Source organism: Ornithorhynchus anatinus, chromosome 12 (genome assembly GCF_004115215.2).
Source record: "Ornithorhynchus anatinus isolate Pmale09 chromosome 12, mOrnAna1.pri.v4, whole genome shotgun sequence".
In the NCBI taxonomy this organism is placed as follows: domain Eukaryota; kingdom Metazoa; phylum Chordata; class Mammalia; order Monotremata; family Ornithorhynchidae; genus Ornithorhynchus; species Ornithorhynchus anatinus.
Window position 1 is genome coordinate 54,896,860 of NC_041739.1, and position 18,865 is coordinate 54,915,724.

The 18,865-nt window shown below is 43.6% G+C and overlaps 1 protein-coding gene across 8 annotated transcripts in view; it reads right to left on the bottom strand.

Annotated features, from left to right (window-relative positions):
* PTPN13 (protein tyrosine phosphatase non-receptor type 13) overlaps nucleotides 1-18,865 on the bottom strand; it is a 148,705-nt gene that overhangs the window by 12,176 nt on the left and 117,664 nt on the right. For 5 of the 8 annotated variants that reach the window (XM_029076672.2, XM_029076671.2, XM_029076678.2 and 2 more), the window contains 11 exons: nucleotides 16,875-17,239; nucleotides 15,650-15,851; nucleotides 14,745-14,903; nucleotides 13,326-13,497; nucleotides 13,020-13,230; nucleotides 12,305-12,375; nucleotides 10,730-10,791; nucleotides 4,332-4,491; nucleotides 2,949-3,074; nucleotides 2,126-2,214; nucleotides 1,369-1,424 (listed from right to left, as the gene is read on the bottom strand). In XM_029076672.2, the coding sequence (XP_028932505.1) occupies nucleotides 1,369-1,424; nucleotides 2,126-2,214; nucleotides 2,949-3,074; nucleotides 4,332-4,491; nucleotides 10,730-10,791; nucleotides 12,305-12,375; nucleotides 13,020-13,230; nucleotides 13,326-13,497; nucleotides 14,745-14,903; nucleotides 15,650-15,851; nucleotides 16,875-17,239 (1,673 nt within the window). The remainder of the gene's footprint in view (nucleotides 1-1,368; nucleotides 1,425-2,125; nucleotides 2,215-2,948; nucleotides 3,075-4,331; nucleotides 4,492-10,729; nucleotides 10,792-12,304; nucleotides 12,376-13,019; nucleotides 13,231-13,325; nucleotides 13,498-14,744; nucleotides 14,904-15,649; nucleotides 15,852-16,874; nucleotides 17,240-18,865) is intronic. The other 3 variants (XM_029076674.2, XM_029076675.2, XM_029076676.2) reach the window with 3 other exon arrangements.

Here is an 18,865-nt window from a genome sequence, read left to right on the forward strand (position 1 = left end):
CAAACGGACAAACCCAGGGCCATTTGTTTGTAAGGTGTAAGGGTGAATCGCTGGTCTGTGACAGCATCTGTGGATGAGGTAAACTGCTTCATTCGCCTGTTGTTGGAGGAGCCTAGACTGACTGGATTCAGGAGGTGAAAGTGACTTCAAGTGGCTGAAAGTCACCTGCTGTCTGGGCACTGAATTTCCCAGAACTCTCAGGGCATGAGAGCTAATCAGTAAGCTGGATAGAGCCTTTTAGATTCAAAGAAGGGATTCTTGCTCAATCAATCGTATTTATTGAGCGCTTACTTTGTGCAGAGCACTGTACTAAGCCCGTGGAGGAGTACAAGTGAGAAGCAGCCTGGCGTGGTGGATAGAGCTTGGGCCTGGGAGTCAGAAGGTCATGGGTTCTAGTTCCGCTTCTGCCACTTGTCCGCTGTGACCTTGGGCAAGTCACTTCACTTCTCTGTACCTCAGTTACCTCATCTGTTAAATGGGAATTGAGACTGTGAGCCCCATGTGGGACAGGGACTATCACCAACCTGATTAACCTGTATCGACCCCAGTGCTCACAACAGTGCTTGCACACAGTAAGTGTTTAGCAAGTACCGTAATCCCCCTTTTGCAGATGAGGGATATGCGGCACAGAGAAGTCAGCTGTGTGACTGTGGGCAAGTCACTTCACTTCTCTGGGCCTCAGTGACCTCATCTGGAAAACGGGGTGAAGACTGTGAGCCTCACGTGGGACAACCTGATGACCCTGTATCTACCCCAGCGCTTAGAACAGTGCTCTGCACAGAGTAAGCGCTTAACAAATACCAACATTAAGTGACTTGCCCTGGGTCCCATGACAGAGAAGTGGTGGAGCTGGGATTAGAACCTAGGTCCTCCGATTCCCAGCCCTATGCTCTTTCCACAAGGTCATGCTGTACTCTCTCAAGCACTTAGCATTTTGATTTGCACACAGTAAGTGTGCACTTACTAAATATCACTGGCCTATCCTGATATATCAGCTCTCACTGAATGCTAATAATTCTAGTCCTGGACTGATTATCTCGTATCTACCCTGGCAATTAGGATGATAGTAACACATAGTACATAGTAATTACTTAATAAACATAATAATGGCTATTATTATGGATAGAGGTTTCCTGACAGATATCCTCCAGCCTTAGCAACAAGTCTTCTTAGGGGGCAGCTGGTTGAAATTAGAAATATGCCTGCTGTGGGGTGATTGTTAGAATAAACCCTACCTTAAATGAGACAAGCCAAGGCATAACATTAATGATTAATAATAATTGTGGCATTTGTTATGTGATTATTAAGTGCCAGATGCATCCCTCCTTTTTTAAATTGAGCACTTAAGCATTCCTTGAACAATCTTACCTGTCGCTCAACACTTTATCTTCACAGTATTCTTCACAGCCATTTATCTTTGTGGGCTAGCGACAGAGATAGATCAAAATGAGGTTACTGAACTGCAATGCGGAGTTGCAAGAGCTCACTTTCAATTAGGAGAAATAATAACCCCTTCTACCAATTGACCTGTGCCCCTGACCCTGATGGCACCCTGTCAGAGCCCAGTGATGCTAGCTGGCAGTGGTCATTTTTCCCCAAACAGTAGCCAGTCCTCTACCACAGGCATGGGCCCATAATAGCACATCTCATTCCCCCAGACTGTACCTCACTTTTTTCCAGAGGGAATACCCTTTTATGAGTAGGGTTTAGTGCCTGGTTAGAGCTAGCTCACGGAAGAAGGCATGATATGACTAAAACAACTCTGAAGTGGCCCTCTGAAGCAATGTTTATAAAGCACTGGCCTTTTCAGTTTTGTTCCTGAAACAGCAAGACAGTCAAGCCTGGCTACATTTCAGTAGTCAGGTCACAGTGGAGCATTAAGGTCAATTGCCCAGATAATTCCACTGTGAATCTTTCAAAAGAAGTTTTGTGGTGGAGGCCTGATCCCAGTTGTCAGGTTTGAATCAGCTACCAATAGAGCTGCAAGGACAGTTTGCCTGCAGGGGTTGAGGCAAAGCAAAAGGCCCTGTGGGACTTAATCTCCGTTTGCCTGGGAAATCAGTCTGTCTTGTCAAACCACCAAGAGCACTAACAGCTGTCTCTGACTCTTGGAAATCGCATTTACCTCAGGAAAGTCTTCAGGCAGAGATGAACCATCGCAGTCCGTGTCCTCTGCTTTTTCATCTGCCAGTTTCCCATTGGCTTGAAACGTGCCTGCAAGATACAAATGGTGGAATTATGGAAAGCCAAGAGCAAATGAAGTTAGATACAGAGGCAGCGACATTTCAATTTATCAATCAACCGATCAGTGGCATTTACTGAGTGCTTACTTTGTGGAGAGCATTGTACTAAGCATTTATAGACTAGAGGGGGAGACAGACATTTATAGAAATAAATAATTTACAGATATGGACATAAGTCTGTGGAGCTGAGAGAGCGGTGAAATAAGGGGGGAAATCCAAGTGCAAAGATATTTTTTTGTTCACTCCCAAAGACATTTCAGAAGTGGCCGGAGAAGACAGAGCCTTAACATACAGCATCAGAGAACTTATTAAAAGACATAAAATCAATGGATGATACATAAGACTACACACATTATCCTGATGAGCCCACCTCCTATAACTCTACTGGAAGTCAGTGATCTGGTAGCAACATGGCACAAAAATGAATTGGAAAGGAGGGCTCTGGACAAGACTTTTTTTTAAAAAAGCAATCACTCTTGGGTGCTACATTCTCCAACTCCACAAGCAAGCCATGAAGCTGCAGTTTTCTTGGAAGGAGGGCTCAAAGAGTTGTATCTCAGTGTCAAATGCTTCTTAGTGTTGGATGAATATCGGGGGGAGGAAAAATGAAGTAATTTATCTTGGATTAACTCCTTGTTTTTTACTTGGAATCAGACATCGTTACATTGCCCAAGGAACCAGCTCGTTCCCATCATTTCACTATACCTGCCAATGCATTGCTGCGGTTTAAGAGATTCTGGGCTTCTTCATCCACAACATCCAAGAGAGATTGGATCACCTCATCCTCATGAGGATCGTCATCATAACTGTCATCCTCTTGCTGCTCATTTTCTTGAAAAACAATAAACCACCAATGGCATCACTATGAGAGACGATGCTACTGCACGGAAATGCTGACTTGAAATTCCTATTGTCTTATGACTGACAGGCCTCTCTGTTGTTCCCATTTAAATGATTACTTAAAATCTTTTTAAGCAATTAAAATATGCAAGATGCTCTATGGAATCTAGGACATGGAGCCCACTGCCTTTAAACAGAATTGGCTTGCCTTGGACTCCAAAAAGAAATTCTAATAATGTACAGATTTTATACCCATGTGCAAGTGTGGTTGAAGTCTGATCCACCCTTGGACTGTGAGTCTCATGTGGGGCAGGGACTGTGTCTGATCTGGTTACTTTGTATCTACCCCAGCGTTTCGGAGAGTGTTGGGCAGATAGTGAGTCCTTAATCAATGCAATTATCATTATTATTGTTGGTCACCAACAATTACTTCTCTGTCGTGTGCACACAAAAATTTATGTTTCCTTTGTGATTTTGCAGTGTTACTGATATAAAGGCCAAGAATAGCCATACAATTACTGACTCTTGGAGTTATACTGCGATTACCATGGTCCCACAGGCCCTGAACACATATATATTTTTAATGGTATTTGCTAAGTGCTTACTATTTGCTAGCACTCTAATTAGCACTGGGGTAGATACAAAAAAATCAGATTGGACACAGTCCTCAACCCACATGGGGCTCAGTCTTAATCCCCAATTTACAAATGAGGTAACTGAGGCACGGAGAAGTTAGTGACTTGCTCAAAGTCACAGAGAAGACATGAGGTGGAGCTGGGATTAAAACATACGTCTTCTTATTCCCAGGACTGTTCTCTTTCCACTAGGCCAAGCTGTTCTCAACATATGCTATTACCGTGTATCTTTATTATCATCATTGTTCTTAATGATGATCATAATAATAATAAAAATAATATTTATTAAGTCTTTCCTTGGAGCTAAGTGCTGTACTAAGCATTAGGGCAGATACAAAAGCAGATGGGACTCAGTTCCAGCTCCACTAGGTACTCAAATTTAACAAGTGGGGAGAACAGGAATCTTTCTTCTGCCTGTTTTATAGATAATGAAATTGAGGCCCAGAGAGGATAAGTGACTTGTCCAAGGTCACTCGGCAAACCTGGGATCAGAACCCAAGTTTCCTGACTCCCACTTTGTTCTTTCCACTAAATCACCCTATCTTCCTTGACTTTCAAAACACACATATATTTGGACCAAGTATTCTGCAGATTTCTAAACTTTGCTACTTACCTGAGTTATTACTGTATTTGCAATAATCAGAGGTCTCACTGATGAAGCCACTGGAAGGAACCTCTCTGGACACAACCAAGTTCATCGAACCCATGGTTTGATAAGAAGCACTGCTGCCGGTCTTCGTTCGGGAAACTTCAACTGTTATTTCCCCATTAACCTATGTAATCATGCATAGCCAAATAAGTCAGAATTAGTTTTTCTTTTAAGCTTTTTGCTGTGAATCTGATTCCTCACAGACTTACACCCGACCGAATCTCTGGGAGCAGGACAGAGAAGAAAAGAAAACTAATTTGGTTTGAAAACAAGAGTGCATTTTTCTTTTTCTGGAAATCATGAAGACGGAATCCTTGGGGAAAATATCCTCCCTTTACAGAGGGTGGGAAATGGTTACTGAACAGGCCCGACTAATATTTCCTTTACCAAAACTGCCCAGTTTTGGATACAATAAGAATGGCCATTGGAAAGGAGTTGCAGTTACTCTTTCAAATACAGAGGAAGGAACTAGTAACATTAATAAAGGGGAGGGAATGTGGAGAAAAGTGGTGAGGAGAGCAAAGGGAGAAGAAAGGGAAAGAGTCAGACTGAAAACCACCAGAAAGATCTAAAAATCAAGCCAAATAAGAACATTTCAAATCAGGGTTTTGAGAAGGCACCCTTTTAGAATCTTTATTAAAAAGCACAACAGGTCTTCCACATTTACCCTGCAATTTTTTTTTGCTTCTTAGTCTGATAAACTGTGCTGTTGTTTTTGTTTTTTTTAGTGTTTGTTAAGTGCTTACTATAGGCCAGGCACTATACGAAGCACTAGGGTAGATAAAAGTGAATCATGTTGGACACACAGTCCCTTGTCCCACATGGGGTCACCGTCTTAATCCCCATTTTACAAATGAGGTAAATGAAGCAAAGAGAAGTTAGGAGACTTGCCCCAGGTCACACAGCAAACCTGAGGCAAAGTCGGTATTAGAACCCAGGTCCTCTGACTCCCATGCCCGTGCTCTTTCTATTAGGCTACACAGCTTCCCAGAGACCCTCAGAAGACTCTGCTTATAGTTTTTGTTTTTTTATTAAGGAGGATAAGGGATTTTTTTAAAAAAGTGATGATTAATCGACTCCTAGATTAATAATTGAACCCATCCAAAATGTTCTAGGCATGATAAATTCTTTGGGTGCAAATCATTCATGGTGCCCTAGCATACCAAGTCCCATGTACTAACATATTAATAAACTGCGGCATTTACTAAGCATTTATTATGTGCCAAGCACTGTATCATCATCAATAATAATAATTATGGTATTTGTTAAGCATTTACTATGTGCCAAGCACCGTTCTAAGCACTAGGATGGATACAAGCAAATTGGATTGGACCCAGTATTTATTGATATTTGGTATTTATTGCACACTTACTATGTGCAGAGCACTGTACTAAGCGACTGGGAGAGTACAATACCCTAGAGTTGGCAGATATGTTCCCTGACCACAACGAGTTTACAAACTAGAATGAACTTACAGTCTAGAACACTTAAATTTAACACTGAAGATGACATCCAAAGCAAATAAATAGCCCTCAATATTACTCAAAAATAACAGGCCATGCTGGAGAAGCAGTGTGGCCTAATGGATAGAGCACAGGCCTGGGAGTCAGAGGACCTGGATTCCAACCCTGGCTCTGCCACCTGTCCGCATACTAAGTGCTAGGGTAGATACAGGATAATCAGGTTCCACATGGGGCTCACAGATTAAGAGGGAGGGAGAACAAGTATTGAACCCCCACTTTGCATATGAGGCAACTGAGGCACAGGGCAGTTAAATGACATGCCCAAGACCTCACAGCAGACAAGTGGCAGAGTCAGAATTAAGAAGTCAAGTCCTCTGACTCCCAGGCCCGTGATCTTTCCACTAGACTACACTGCTTTAATTTACACACCTAGTCCACCTATGCCTATATATAACCTCACCTTAGCACTTCCAACCCTTGTACATACTCCCTCCCCAGGGACAAACACATCCTCCCACTAATGTTCACACTGCATTGCACCTTTGACTGTACATGTCTCCTTTCTTCCCTGTTCTAAAAACATTCTTTCTCCTCTAACGCCTCCCTTCAAATTCTATCTCCTCCCTGGAATCCCCTTTTCTTCATTCCCTCTGGACCTTCCATTCCTCCCCTAACCTAAACCACAACTCTTGCCCCTAGCAAAGCCTCTCAAGATGTGTGAATTCCAAAAATTAGAAAACAAAGGAATTTCTCTTTGGGGAAGTGTGAGTTATCAGAAGCAGCTTGGCCTAGTGGCAGGAGCATGGGGCTGGGAGTCAGAGGACCTGGTTTTAATCCCAAATCCTTTACTTGTCTGCTGTGAGACCTTGGGCAAATTGCCTAACTTCTCTGTGCCTCAGTTACCTCAACTTTAAAAAACGGGGATTAAGACTGTGAGTCATTCATTCAATCCTACTTTGAGTGCTTACTATGTGCAGAGCACTGTCGCACATGAGAACTGGACTACATCCCACCTGATTAGCTTGTACCTACCCCAGTGCTTAGTACCACGCCTGGCACAAAGTAAGTGCTTAACAAATACCATTTTCAAAAAAATTGTGGTCATAGTCTCTAAATCACTCACCTCCCATCTTGATGAGTAAATTCCCAAACTAGGAGATATCTTTTCTATAGTTTAGGCTAATAGTCTGACCAAGTCCACCACAGGGGTATGATTTGCATGAGGTGTTGGAGTGGATGACTCATCTCTCCACTCAACCTACATATACATTCTGTCACCAAATCCTGTTGGCTTTACCTTAAAAACACCACTAAAATCCACTCTCTCTGCTCCATCCAAACTGCAACTATGCTGATCCAAGTACTTTCCCTCTCCCTCCTTTACTGCATGAGGCAGCTCCCAGCCTCCTGTCTCTCCGCCCTCCAGTCCATACTTCACTCTGCTGCCCAGATCATTTTTTCTAAAACACCTTTCAGTCCATGTTTCCTCACTCAAGAACCTCTAGTGCTTGCCCAACTCTGCATCAAACAAACTCCTTACCATTGGCTTTAAAGCATTCAACCACTTTCCTCAATCAATAACTGTATTTATTAGGTGCTTACTATATGTAAACTGTACTAAACACTTGGGTGGGTACAATGTAACAGAGTTGGTAGACACGATTCCTGCCCATGATCTTATAGTCTAGAGGGGGATAAAGACACTCATAAAAACGAAGATATTACAGATATAATAATAATAATAATGTTGGTATTTGTTAAGCGCTTACTATGTGCCGAGCACTGTTCTAAGCGCTGGGGTAGACACAGGGGAATCAGGTTGTCCCACGTGGGGCTCACAGTCTTAATCCCCATTTTACAGATGAGGGAACTGAGGCACCAAGAAGTGAAGTGACTTGCCCAAAGTCACACAGCTGACAAGTGGCCGAGCTGGGATATATATTCATAGCGCTTCTGTAAAGGGCATATTCTCCAATCCTCCACCACTGATTTCCTACCACAACACAGCATGCTCATTCTGCCCCTCTAGTATAACTCTCTTTTTCCTAGATTGTGAGCTCCTTAAGTGCCAGAGACCATGTCTAATTTTCATTCCTGTATTTTTTTTCCCAGCACATAGTACAGTGCTTTGCACACGGGTGCTCAATAAATATTACTAGTACTATTGCCAAACTACTCACTGTAGCTCCATCTCGTCTACCTTGCTGCCAACCCCCTCACCCACATTCTGCCTCTGGCCTGGAACTCCCTCCCGTTTCATATACAACAGACCACCATTCTCCCCACCTCCAAAGACTTATTAAAATCACACCTCCTCCAAGAAGCCTTCCTCAATTATCCCTCATTTCCTCTACTTCCTCTCCTTTCTGCTTCACTTCTGCTGGAACAGCTTTCTGTCCCTTGGTTCAGCATTGGACACGACCCGCATGCTAACCCCTTCTCCCACAGAGCCACTCTACCTCTCCTCCTTCCCCTGGTCCAGGGGTGAAAACTGCATGTGAATGAATCACCCCTTCATCCACGCTTTGGCTTTGTAGGAAACTGGTGAACAGTCCGCACAGTCCTACAGAGTGTATCAAAAAGTCCCACCTCCCTCTTCCCTGGTACGCCCTCTGCTCAGCAGATGGGGAGACCAAGTAATTAAAACTATAAGTTGTTGAACGATAGAGCCACTATAACCTGCTTGTATATAATATAGCCTTGAAAGATTTAGCTTGATCAAGGTTTTGCAGAAGAAAATGCCCCATCCTGTCATGGAACTGTCTGACCCTTCCATTTGGGTATTTACTTCTCAGTCTCACTGCCTTTCGGAAAGCTGTGATGCAAGAGATGCCCTAAAGGACTATTCTTATTTATAATTATGTCTGTCTCCCCCTCTAGATTGTAAGCTCACTATGGGCAGGGAACGTGTCTACTAACCCTGTTGTACTCTCCCAGGCACTTAGTACAGTGCTCTGCACACAGTAACCACTTAATAAATTCCAGTGATTGATCCTCAATATTGATAAAGCCATTGAGTGTCTTGGTATCCAAACTAATCAACTCTGTGGTCTGGTAAAGAACACTCTAAATTCTCTCAGGGCAGATATTCACATTCTACATGAATCACATTTGATTTTAAGGGCTCCACAATAAAAGTGGTTGTAGAAAGTTCCAAAAACTCTGGAACAGTACTTTACTTTCCAGGTCAATTATAAAATACACTCATTAGTCCTCAAGGGATAGTGAAGCAGCTGAAGAAAAGTGATTTGGGGAAAAAAAGCCTAAATGAAGAAGAACAAAATAAATTAAACTATATGTCACAAAGGAGTTTTACTGAATTATGGTCACACTAGGAACAGCAGTCTCTTCATTAAGATTAGAGCAGATTTAGGAGATGAATTTAGCATAATTCTTTTTTTTGAAACTAATCTTCACACAATACTGTCAAAATGTTCCATTAAATTGCTAAATCCTATTTTTCACGAGAAAATCCCAATGCGATATTAGCATTCAAGGACAATAAAGATTTCTTGGGCTTTTCTGGGGAGATTTTTAACCCCATTAAAAAAAAATGCCAGGGGCTTTGGATAAACATCTGTCTTCTTTTAACGTAATTGTGTGACCTGTCAAAACTGAAAACGTGTGCTCATGTTGGGAGTGAAATCTAAAATTAGGGTGCATGCCATCAGCCCCTGCTTATTATCAAGCCAAAGGGAGACTAATGTCCACTGCCTGGATCACAGTCGCCATTCCTCAGAGAGCCAGGAAATTCACTATAATTCAATCAATCACTCAATCAATGGTTTTTAATGATTGCTTTTTATGTGCAGAACACTGCACATAAACTGTACTATGAGCTTGGGAGAATACAATACTACAGAATTAGAAGACAGACATGTTCCCTGCCCATAACGAGGTTATTGTCTAGAGGTACTGTAATTCAGTGTTTGTTTCCTGTCGAGATTCATGATGATGGAAAACTGGTATTTACTTAGTGCTTACTGTGTGCACAGCACTTTAGAGAAATGAGAGAAATTTTGAATGACTGACTAGAAATAATGGATACTTCAGGGTTGTTAACCCTCCCTTCTAACATGTTGCAATTTCAGAGGTGTTTGCTATTTATATGATCATAAAAAGTTATTTTAAACAATTTAGTGAAGGTTCAGTATAGACATGGAAGCAAAATTGAAAAGGAGGAACAAGAGTGAAATTTTCACATAAATTAGAAGAAGGTTGAAGGTCAACTGCAGACAGCACTATGCTGGATTGAGCAATTCTAATTACATCCCTTCTCTCATCCCCTGGACTACAAGACAAGCTTACTTTATATACCCTAGACAACATACAAGCATCTCAGAAACAAAACTAGCCAAATGTTTTTATATTTAATGGTACTTGTTAAGTGCTTATTATGCCCCACACCCTGTACTAAGTGCTGGGGTAGATTCAAGTAAGATAATCAGATTGGCTACAGTCCATGTCCCATGTGGGATTCACAGTCTTAACCCCCATTTTACTGATGAAGTAAATGAGGCAAAGAGAAGTGAAGTGATTTGCCCAGAGTCACAAACTGCTTATAACAGTGCTTGACACATAGTAAATGCTTAAATACCATAAACAACAACAAAATGAGAGAGCCAAGATTAGAACCCAGGTCCTTCTGACTTCCAGACCCTTGCTCTATCCACTAACTAGACCAAGCTACTTCAAATCTATTAATTTGGACCAGCAGCTGCCCCAGGATTTAAAACTGTGAATGTGCTGCCTTATCTTAGATGTCTATTATTTAATATTAAACTATTTTCTTTTCCTAGCAAAACACCTGTATTCAACACAAGATGCTATCCTGTGCTCCTAGGGATAAAAGAGTTCATGCTTTTTCTTAGTTAATGGCCCAGACTACATCTGACTTACCTCAGGGAGAGAAGAATTGGGTGTCACTTCTGTCTTGCCACAGTGATCTCCATGGGGATGAACTAAATGAAATGAAGGAAAGTGATGACAGTTTAGTGAACATCACAACCAGAATAACGTCCATCAGACTAGTGGACGTTCTTGTGTCAAAATTCTTTCTATTCTTGGAACTGATTCCCTTAAATTAGTCAACAAATTGTATTTATTGATTGCTTACTGTGTAGAAAGCACTGTACTAAGCACTTGGGAGAGTACAGTATGGCATGGTAAAGCCACTCCCAGCCAGAAAGCAGGATGGCTGGATGGTAAACTCAATCCCATCCATTCCCGTCTGCCTGGGAGCCGGGAGCAATGTCCTTGGATATTCCAGCTTCTGAACTTGCTGCATTTGATTGGGTTCCTGACGAACATGATGTCAAGTGTTTTAAGTAGATTCCATGAAATCTGCCCATCTTTGGGATTTAAATGATGGCTGAGGTCCATATTAGGGGTCCCGAAGCAAGTCCAACAATGGTGGGTCACTAATAACAGGCTCCATCTATCTCGTCGCCAACCTCTCGCCCACATCCTCTCTCTAACCTGGAACACCTTCCCACTTCATAACTGACAGACCAACACTCTCCCCACCTTCAAAGCCTTATTAAAGGCACATCTGCTTCAAGGGGGCTTCTCCAACTAGGCCCTCATTTCCTCCTCTCCCACTCCCTTCTGCATTGCCCTTACACTTGGATTTGCACCTTTATTCACCCCTTCCTCAGCCCCACAGCACTTATGTACATATCCAAAATTAATTTATTTATATTAATGTCTGTCTCCCCCCGACTGTAAGCTCTCTGTGGGCAGGGAACATACCCAGTGACTCTGTTTTATTGTACTCTCCCAGGTGCTTATACAGTAAGTGCTCAATAATTTTGATTGATTCATTCATTTGGGAGGAGGGGCGGGTACTGATAACTGTGAAATTCCTTCCTCCTCACCCCTTCTCCTCCATGCTCATCATGCCACCCAAGCAATGCTCTTAGCAGAGACATGCTATGGGGAAAGGCAATCTTTGTGTTCCCCTTTGCTGTGGGCCTCCAGAACTCTCAGGGTGTTATGGAGAATCTACATCCTGTCTGGAAAGAAGTTAATCCCACAATAATAATAAATAATTTTTACTACACCTGAGGCAAAGTAGGTAGCTTTCTCCTCCCTAGTCCTTCAGAGCAGACTCAACTCGTGTCCCTCCCAAGCCACCTTCTGCAGATTTTAAGCTCATTGTGGGCAAGGACTGTGTCTGTTTATTGTTATACTGCACTCTCCCAAGCGCTCAGTACAGTGCTTTGCACACAGTAAGAACTAAATATGATTGAATGATGCCAGGCCAATGTGACCATCTCAAGTCTCTGGGTCCACCTTTCCGCCTCTTGCACAATCCCTTTAATTCTTCATCTCAATCCCTTTCTCTTCTCCAATTAATCTCTGACCACATCAACTCTGGTGTGGCTGCCTCTTGTACCTGCCTTAGACCCTGAAAACCTCACCTCCTGAAAGTCCTCAGGGTGAAAATGTCAGACTGACACTTATGACCCTTACCGTTAGCTGTAGCTGATCTTAGACTTGAGTTATGGAGTCTCTTTGCTGTGGGAACCACGGGGTGACCATCCCTACAATGCCCAGAAAAAAGACATTTGCAATTAAAGGTGTGAGAAATCTATTATGAAGATAGAGAAATGTTTGCCAAAATACCTTCCTTAAGGCCCAGTGAGACACCAGATTAATCAATCATTGAGGAATAGCTGGTTTGGGTTGACCTGACCGATTACCAACAAGGAAACTATGAACAATCTTTCTTAATGATTTCAAAGGCATGACTGATAGAGAAAAATGATACAAGTAGCAAAGGCTTATGCATAGAACCCTCACAATAGCCAATGATGTTTCAAGGGCTTTTCCCTTCCTTCTGGAGGGATCAAAGACTGAGGTAGTGGAATGAATGGAATGATAGAGCTGCATCCATACTATCCCATATGGAACTAGCACAGCTGTACAATTCCCTGAGGAGAGAAAACACGCTTCTGGGCTATGTTGCCTGCCTACAAAAACCGTTATTACTAGGTAACTGTACTATTTAGAGCCCTAGGTCCGCCTAATTAACCCTCAGAATCTCCTCCTAACTGGGTTGCTATGTTTTCATTCATCAGTTGGTCAGCCCAGCCTGGGAGCTACTGACCCAGGAAAGCACCTTAAGGGGATCCAAGGTAACCTGGCCACCTGAACTGGGCACCCCAAATCGGAGATCGGAGAGTACCTTGTTGCTTTCAGCACCACTGAGGGGAGTGACGTTGCCAGCACTCTCGTAGCCTCTTTCAGAGTCATTCCCTCCGTGCTGGTTCCATTAATGTAGTGAACAACATCTAAGGGCCTGAGGGTCCCCTCGCTGGCCGCCGCCGACCCGGGCTTGATATCTCTAATGTACAGCAACTGGCAGAGGCTGTTGTAGCCTCCGGACAATGACAGACCTGTGCCAGAACGATAGGTCATTAGCACTTCCCTAACAGAAGGGACTTCAATCTGGGCTGGAAATTCCCGTTGCCCAAACGCGGTTTTGCATTACCCAGTTCGTCTCCATGAGCTGTTAGAGTGATGTCGGGAAGCAAATGAGGCGATACTGGGAGTTTAGGTAACTCCAGAACCCGTCCGAGCACTAATCTGACCACCTTCGGGGCAGCTCGGAGCAAGTTCACTGCGTCTGTGTGAGTCATGTTAGTGACATCCATATCATTGACCTGTTAAGAGGGAAAAAGGTCATTGTGATTTGGACTTTCAGTCCACGAGTGCCAAGGAAATTACATGAAAATGTATCATCTCTTAAAAACACCATTTTGGTCATCACTTCACCACATGGTAAGCCATATAATGGCCTCAGTGTCCTTGTGCAAGTCTTTTTCCAGGGAAATCATAAATGTGATAAAGGCTCAGACAAACTGAAAATAGTGTGGCATTTGTTAGGTACTTACTAGGTGCTAAGCTCTGTGCTAAGCATTAGGGTAGCTACATGGGAATCTGATCAGATACAACCTCAGTCCCATGTGGAGCTCACAGTCTAAGAAGTAGGGGAGCTTATCTCCATTTCACAGATGACAAAACTAAGGTATGCAGCAATTAAATGACTTGCCTAGGTACACAGTGGTAAAGCTAAGACTAAAACCTGGGTCTCTTGATTTCCATTAGGCCACACTGCCTCCCTCTTTAGTACATAAAAAGCCTAAGAGAATCCTCTATTGGTTATGGAAAATTTCTCTTCTAAGCAAAATTTAAAACCCCAAGACGCCCCTAAATTCTGAAGGCTTGCTTTATTTCTTAGCTCAGATTAAAAATGACGTCACATATTTCCTACTGGTTCAAAGAGAAGGACCACCACTCTCCCCATCCCAAAGCTGTTCTGAAATCCTCTATCTTCCTGGAGGCCTTCCCCAATTAATTCCTAATGGAACCACTTTATATCCCCCAATTCCAATGCTAACTAGGCACCTACCTACTCACAACCCCCTGTATCACATCTGGGCACATCATATATACTCTATGACTTCCTCCTGTTAATCAATGGTATTTATTGGGCGCTTTATGTGTACCAAGAGCAATATAAGGCGCTCTGGAGAGAACAATACAGTAGGGTTGGTAGACATAGTTCCTGTCCACAGAGGTCACAGTCTAGAGTTCATTGTGAGCCTGTTATTAGGCAGGGATTGTCTTTATCTCTTGCCGAAGTGTACATTCCAAGCGCTTAGTACAGTGCTCTGCACATAGTAGGCACTCAGTAATACTACTGAATGTTAGTATAATTTAGAGTCGGTGTATCCCAGACCCCGAAGGCAAGAAATCATGTCTGCTAATTCTACAGTACTCAACACACATTAGGTGTTCAATAAATACAACTGAATGACCGAAACCATACCAGTGGGCTTTATTTTTAGAGTGGGACTCCCCAGAGAAAACTCTGCTCAGCCATTTCACTGAGTAGAACAGGTTTTACCTTGATAAGACGGTCCCCAGGCTGCAGCCTCCCATCCCCTTTGGCCGGGTCCTGAATGACATCGTGAACATAGCATCCAACGCTCTCATTGCCTTTTGTCACGGTGAAGCCCAGGCTCCCTTTCTCTGACTTGGTCAGGCTAATATGGAGCTCTACTTCCTAAAGGAAGGAAACAGTGATTCAGGGAAGGAGTGAACTTCAAAGAGCAGAAACAGAGAGGGAGAAGAACAAAGAACAGCAGAAAGATTCAAATGCAAGGAAGTGTTTGCCCTACCCACCCAGTAAGAAATCAGGTGGCCAAGGAAATTCACAGGAGGGGACCAATCTTTTCCACCCAGGGGCTAGGAAGGATTTGATGGGAGCTGCCGTGAATAACTGCACAATGCTGATTAAAGACTCCGGAGGGTGGAGTTTGAGGAGTGCTTCAAAGGGTTTTGAGGCACAAAGATGGTTGCCAAGTTGCCTGGATTTTATGTGAGGGATTTTGTAAAGTGAGTGAAATCCGGGCGACGTGAAGGATTTCAGCTCTGGCACAAATGGAGGATGCTGTGTGGGCCTGCCCAATTCCTTCAAAATTGAGTCCTCACCCGAATAAGGAGAATTTCTGAACCTCTCCACTGCTCTAGTTTTGCTGCTTTGGCCAGTGGCCAAGGAGAGGCAACTGCAATGCCATTTAAGTGGTCTATTAGCAAGTACAAAGCCAATTTGCCCTGAATAAGTCCACTCATTAAGGAAAAGTACGTAAGAGTGAAAGTCCTTCTATTTTGTATGACCTGTTCTATTTTTTAGGTTTCCAGGAAGAAAGTACTCCTTTCCTCCAGCTAAAATGAATAAATAAATAAATAAAAAAGCCCCACTCCAAAGCCAAATGAACTCTCTGTGGAGGAGATGAACATAAAACTTACCGGCTCATATTCTTCGACTTGTTTCTCCACGTGGTTTTGCGGAGCTGCTGCCCCTCCTTGTGCGGTTAGTTCAGAGGCGGGCTGGACAGAGGCGCTGTCCACTGAACTGAATGAGGTAGACACCAATGACGGCTTACAGCTGGGCCCAACCGCTTCGCCCAGAGGTAGAGGAGGAGGAGGAGGAGGAGGAGGAGGAGGATGGCTGCACACAGATATAAACAGCAGGCACATTCTCAAATGCCCTATTATTTGGTGTCATTTTTATTAAGTGCTTACTTCACGTTGCCAAGAGGCTAGTGGGAAGCAGCATGAGCTAGAGGAAAGAGCATGGGAGTGAGAGGATCTGGGTTCTGATCCCGACTGCCATTTGCCTGCTGGGTGACCTTGATTGTAAGTCACTTAACTTCTCTGTGCCTTAGTGTCCTCATTTGTAAAATGAGGATTCAACATGTTCTGTGAGCCCCTTTTGTGACAGGAACTTTTTGTCCAACCTCATTACCTTGTTTCTTAGAACATTTTTTGGCACAAAGCAAGTACTTAATAAATATAATCATTTTGGGGACTATTATTAGTGATATGACATTATTTTGCTCCCAAGCTCCTAGATACAGGTAGCAAAAATGAACTAGTGTTTTATGTAGTCATTCTGGTTTTTACAGCAACAGAACCAAATGAAAAACCTTCACTGCCTGGAGCAGCTTGATACTCATGAGCACATACAGACCAAGAGGGGCAATTCAAGAAATCAAACATGCTAAGAAGCAGCGTGGCCTAGTGGATTTGGCATGGGCCTGGGAGTCAGAAGGACTTGGGTTCTAATCCTGGCTACCCCACTTGTTTCCTGTTTGACCTTGGGGAAGTCACTTCACTTCTCTGTGCCTGTTTCCTCATCTGTAAAAGCAATCAATGAATCAGTGGTATTTACTGAAGGCTGAGTATGTCCATTGCTCTGTACTAAGCATTTGGGAGAGTACGATATAACAGAATTAACAGACACGTTCCCTGCCCATAACGAATTTACAGTCTAGAGGGATGGAAATTGAAGCCATGAGCTCCACATGGGACAGGGACTGTGTCCAACCTGATTAGCTTGTCTCTATCCAAGCGCTTAGTACAGTGCCTGGCACATAGTAAGTGCTTAACAAAGACCATAAAAACAAAAAAACCCGTAACATGCAACCATATCATCTTCGTTCTGAATGCTTTGTGGCAGGACCCACCGTACCTATCTTGGAATTCTGGCTTGTTGGGGGGTTCCTGACGAGTGTAGAATATGGAATGAAAGGTGTCTTCCTGGATGCTTGGGGACTCATACCGGCTTGGGGTGGGTACCCCCACGGTGCCCAGGGTCTGGCGGAGGGCCGTGCCCCAGCTGGGATTGGCCACCTGGGTTGGCATCCCTGTTGGGTCTTCCTCCCCACTCCCACTGCTGTCGCTGTAGCTGTCTTTCCGAGACGGAGACTTGAGTCGTTTCTTGCCCTTGTCGGTGGCTTCGTTTTCATCCGAGCTAGAGTCGAACTCCCTACGTGATGGGTGGCTGGTTTCTCTGCTGCAGTCTGGGAAGATGTGAAGTGGGGAGTGGAGAGGGGTCTGCAAGACAAATTTTCACGGAGTTAGCACTTTGGCTGAAGGGAAGTATCTGCAAGTTTACAATCTACCTCTCCAGCCCTGATCTCTCTCCTTCTCTGAAGTTTCGGATTTCCTCCTGCCTTCAGGCCAACTCTACTGGATGTTCTGCCGACACCTCAAATTTAACATGTTCAAAACTGAACTCCTCATCTTCCCACCCAAACCCTGTCCTCTCTCTTTCTCATCAGCATAGACAGCACAAGTATCATGCCTCACAAGTCTGTAAGCTTGGCATTATCTGACTCTCCTCTCCCAATCGACCCACATAACTCAATTGGACATAAATCCTCCACATCATCACAAAAAAATCACCCATGCCTTTCCATCCAAACTACTACTGTGCTGATCTACGCACTAGAGAAGCAGCGTGGCTCAGTGGAAAAAGCCCGGGCTTGGGAGTCAGAGGTCATGGGTTCAAATCCTGGCTCAGCTGCTTGTCAGCTGTGTGACTTTGGGCAAGTCACTTAACTTTTCTGTGCCTCAGTTCCCTCATTTGTAAAATGGGGATTAAGACTGTGAGCCCCATGTGGGACAACCTGATCACCTTGTATCCTCTCCAGCTCTTAGAACAGTGCTTTGCATGTAGTAAGCGCTTAACAAATGACATCATTCATTCATTCACTCACAGTCCAACTAGACTACTACATTACCCTCCTCTCCAACCTCCCTGACTCCTGTCTCTCTCCCCACTCCACTGCCCAGATCATTTCCAAAAAAAATGTTTAGTCCATGTTGGTCCACTCCTCTAGAACCTCCAGTGGTTGCTCATCCACCACCCCATTAAACAGAAACTCCTTACCAATGGTTTTAAAGCACTCGATCAGCTCACCCCCTCCTACTTTACCTTGCTAATTACCTACTACAACCCAGCCCTCACACTTACTCTTCTATGACCAACTTACTTACTCTGCCTCAGTCTCGTCTATCTCACCACAGACCCCTTGTCCATGTCCTCCTCTGACCTAGAACTCCCTACCCATTTATCCTAGACCACCACTCTCTCTGCTCTCAAAGCCTTATTTAAATCATAATTTCTCCAAGAGGCCTTCCCAATTAATCCCTCATTTCCACTACCCCCTCTCCCTCCTGCATTACTTATGCATTTGAATCTGTCCTCTTTAAGCACTCTGATATTCACCCAACTCTTGCCTCCATGGCAATTATCCAAAATTTATTTTAATACCTGTCTCGCCCTCTAGACTGTAAGCTCTTTGTGGGCAGCGAATGTAACCACCAACTCTGTTCTAACGTTCTTTCTCAAACGCTTGGTAAAGTGCTTTCTGCACACGGGCAGTGCTCAATAAATACCATTGAGAGATTGATTTCAAAAGAACTTTGCTCAAGATCATTATGTAAAACAGGTGCCTTCCTCCATTCAAGGCTCAAATGGACTAAAAACGTGTCCTGCACCTACGCGAACCAACCAAGCCCTCCCCACCCAAAAGTGGGCACAGGTATATGCTGCTACTAAGATCTCAACCAACAAATCAATAGTATTAATGGACTGTCTACTGTGGGTAGAGAGCACTGTTCTAAACCCTTGGGAGGGTAAAACCTGGGTAGAAGACACTATCCCTGCCCACATTA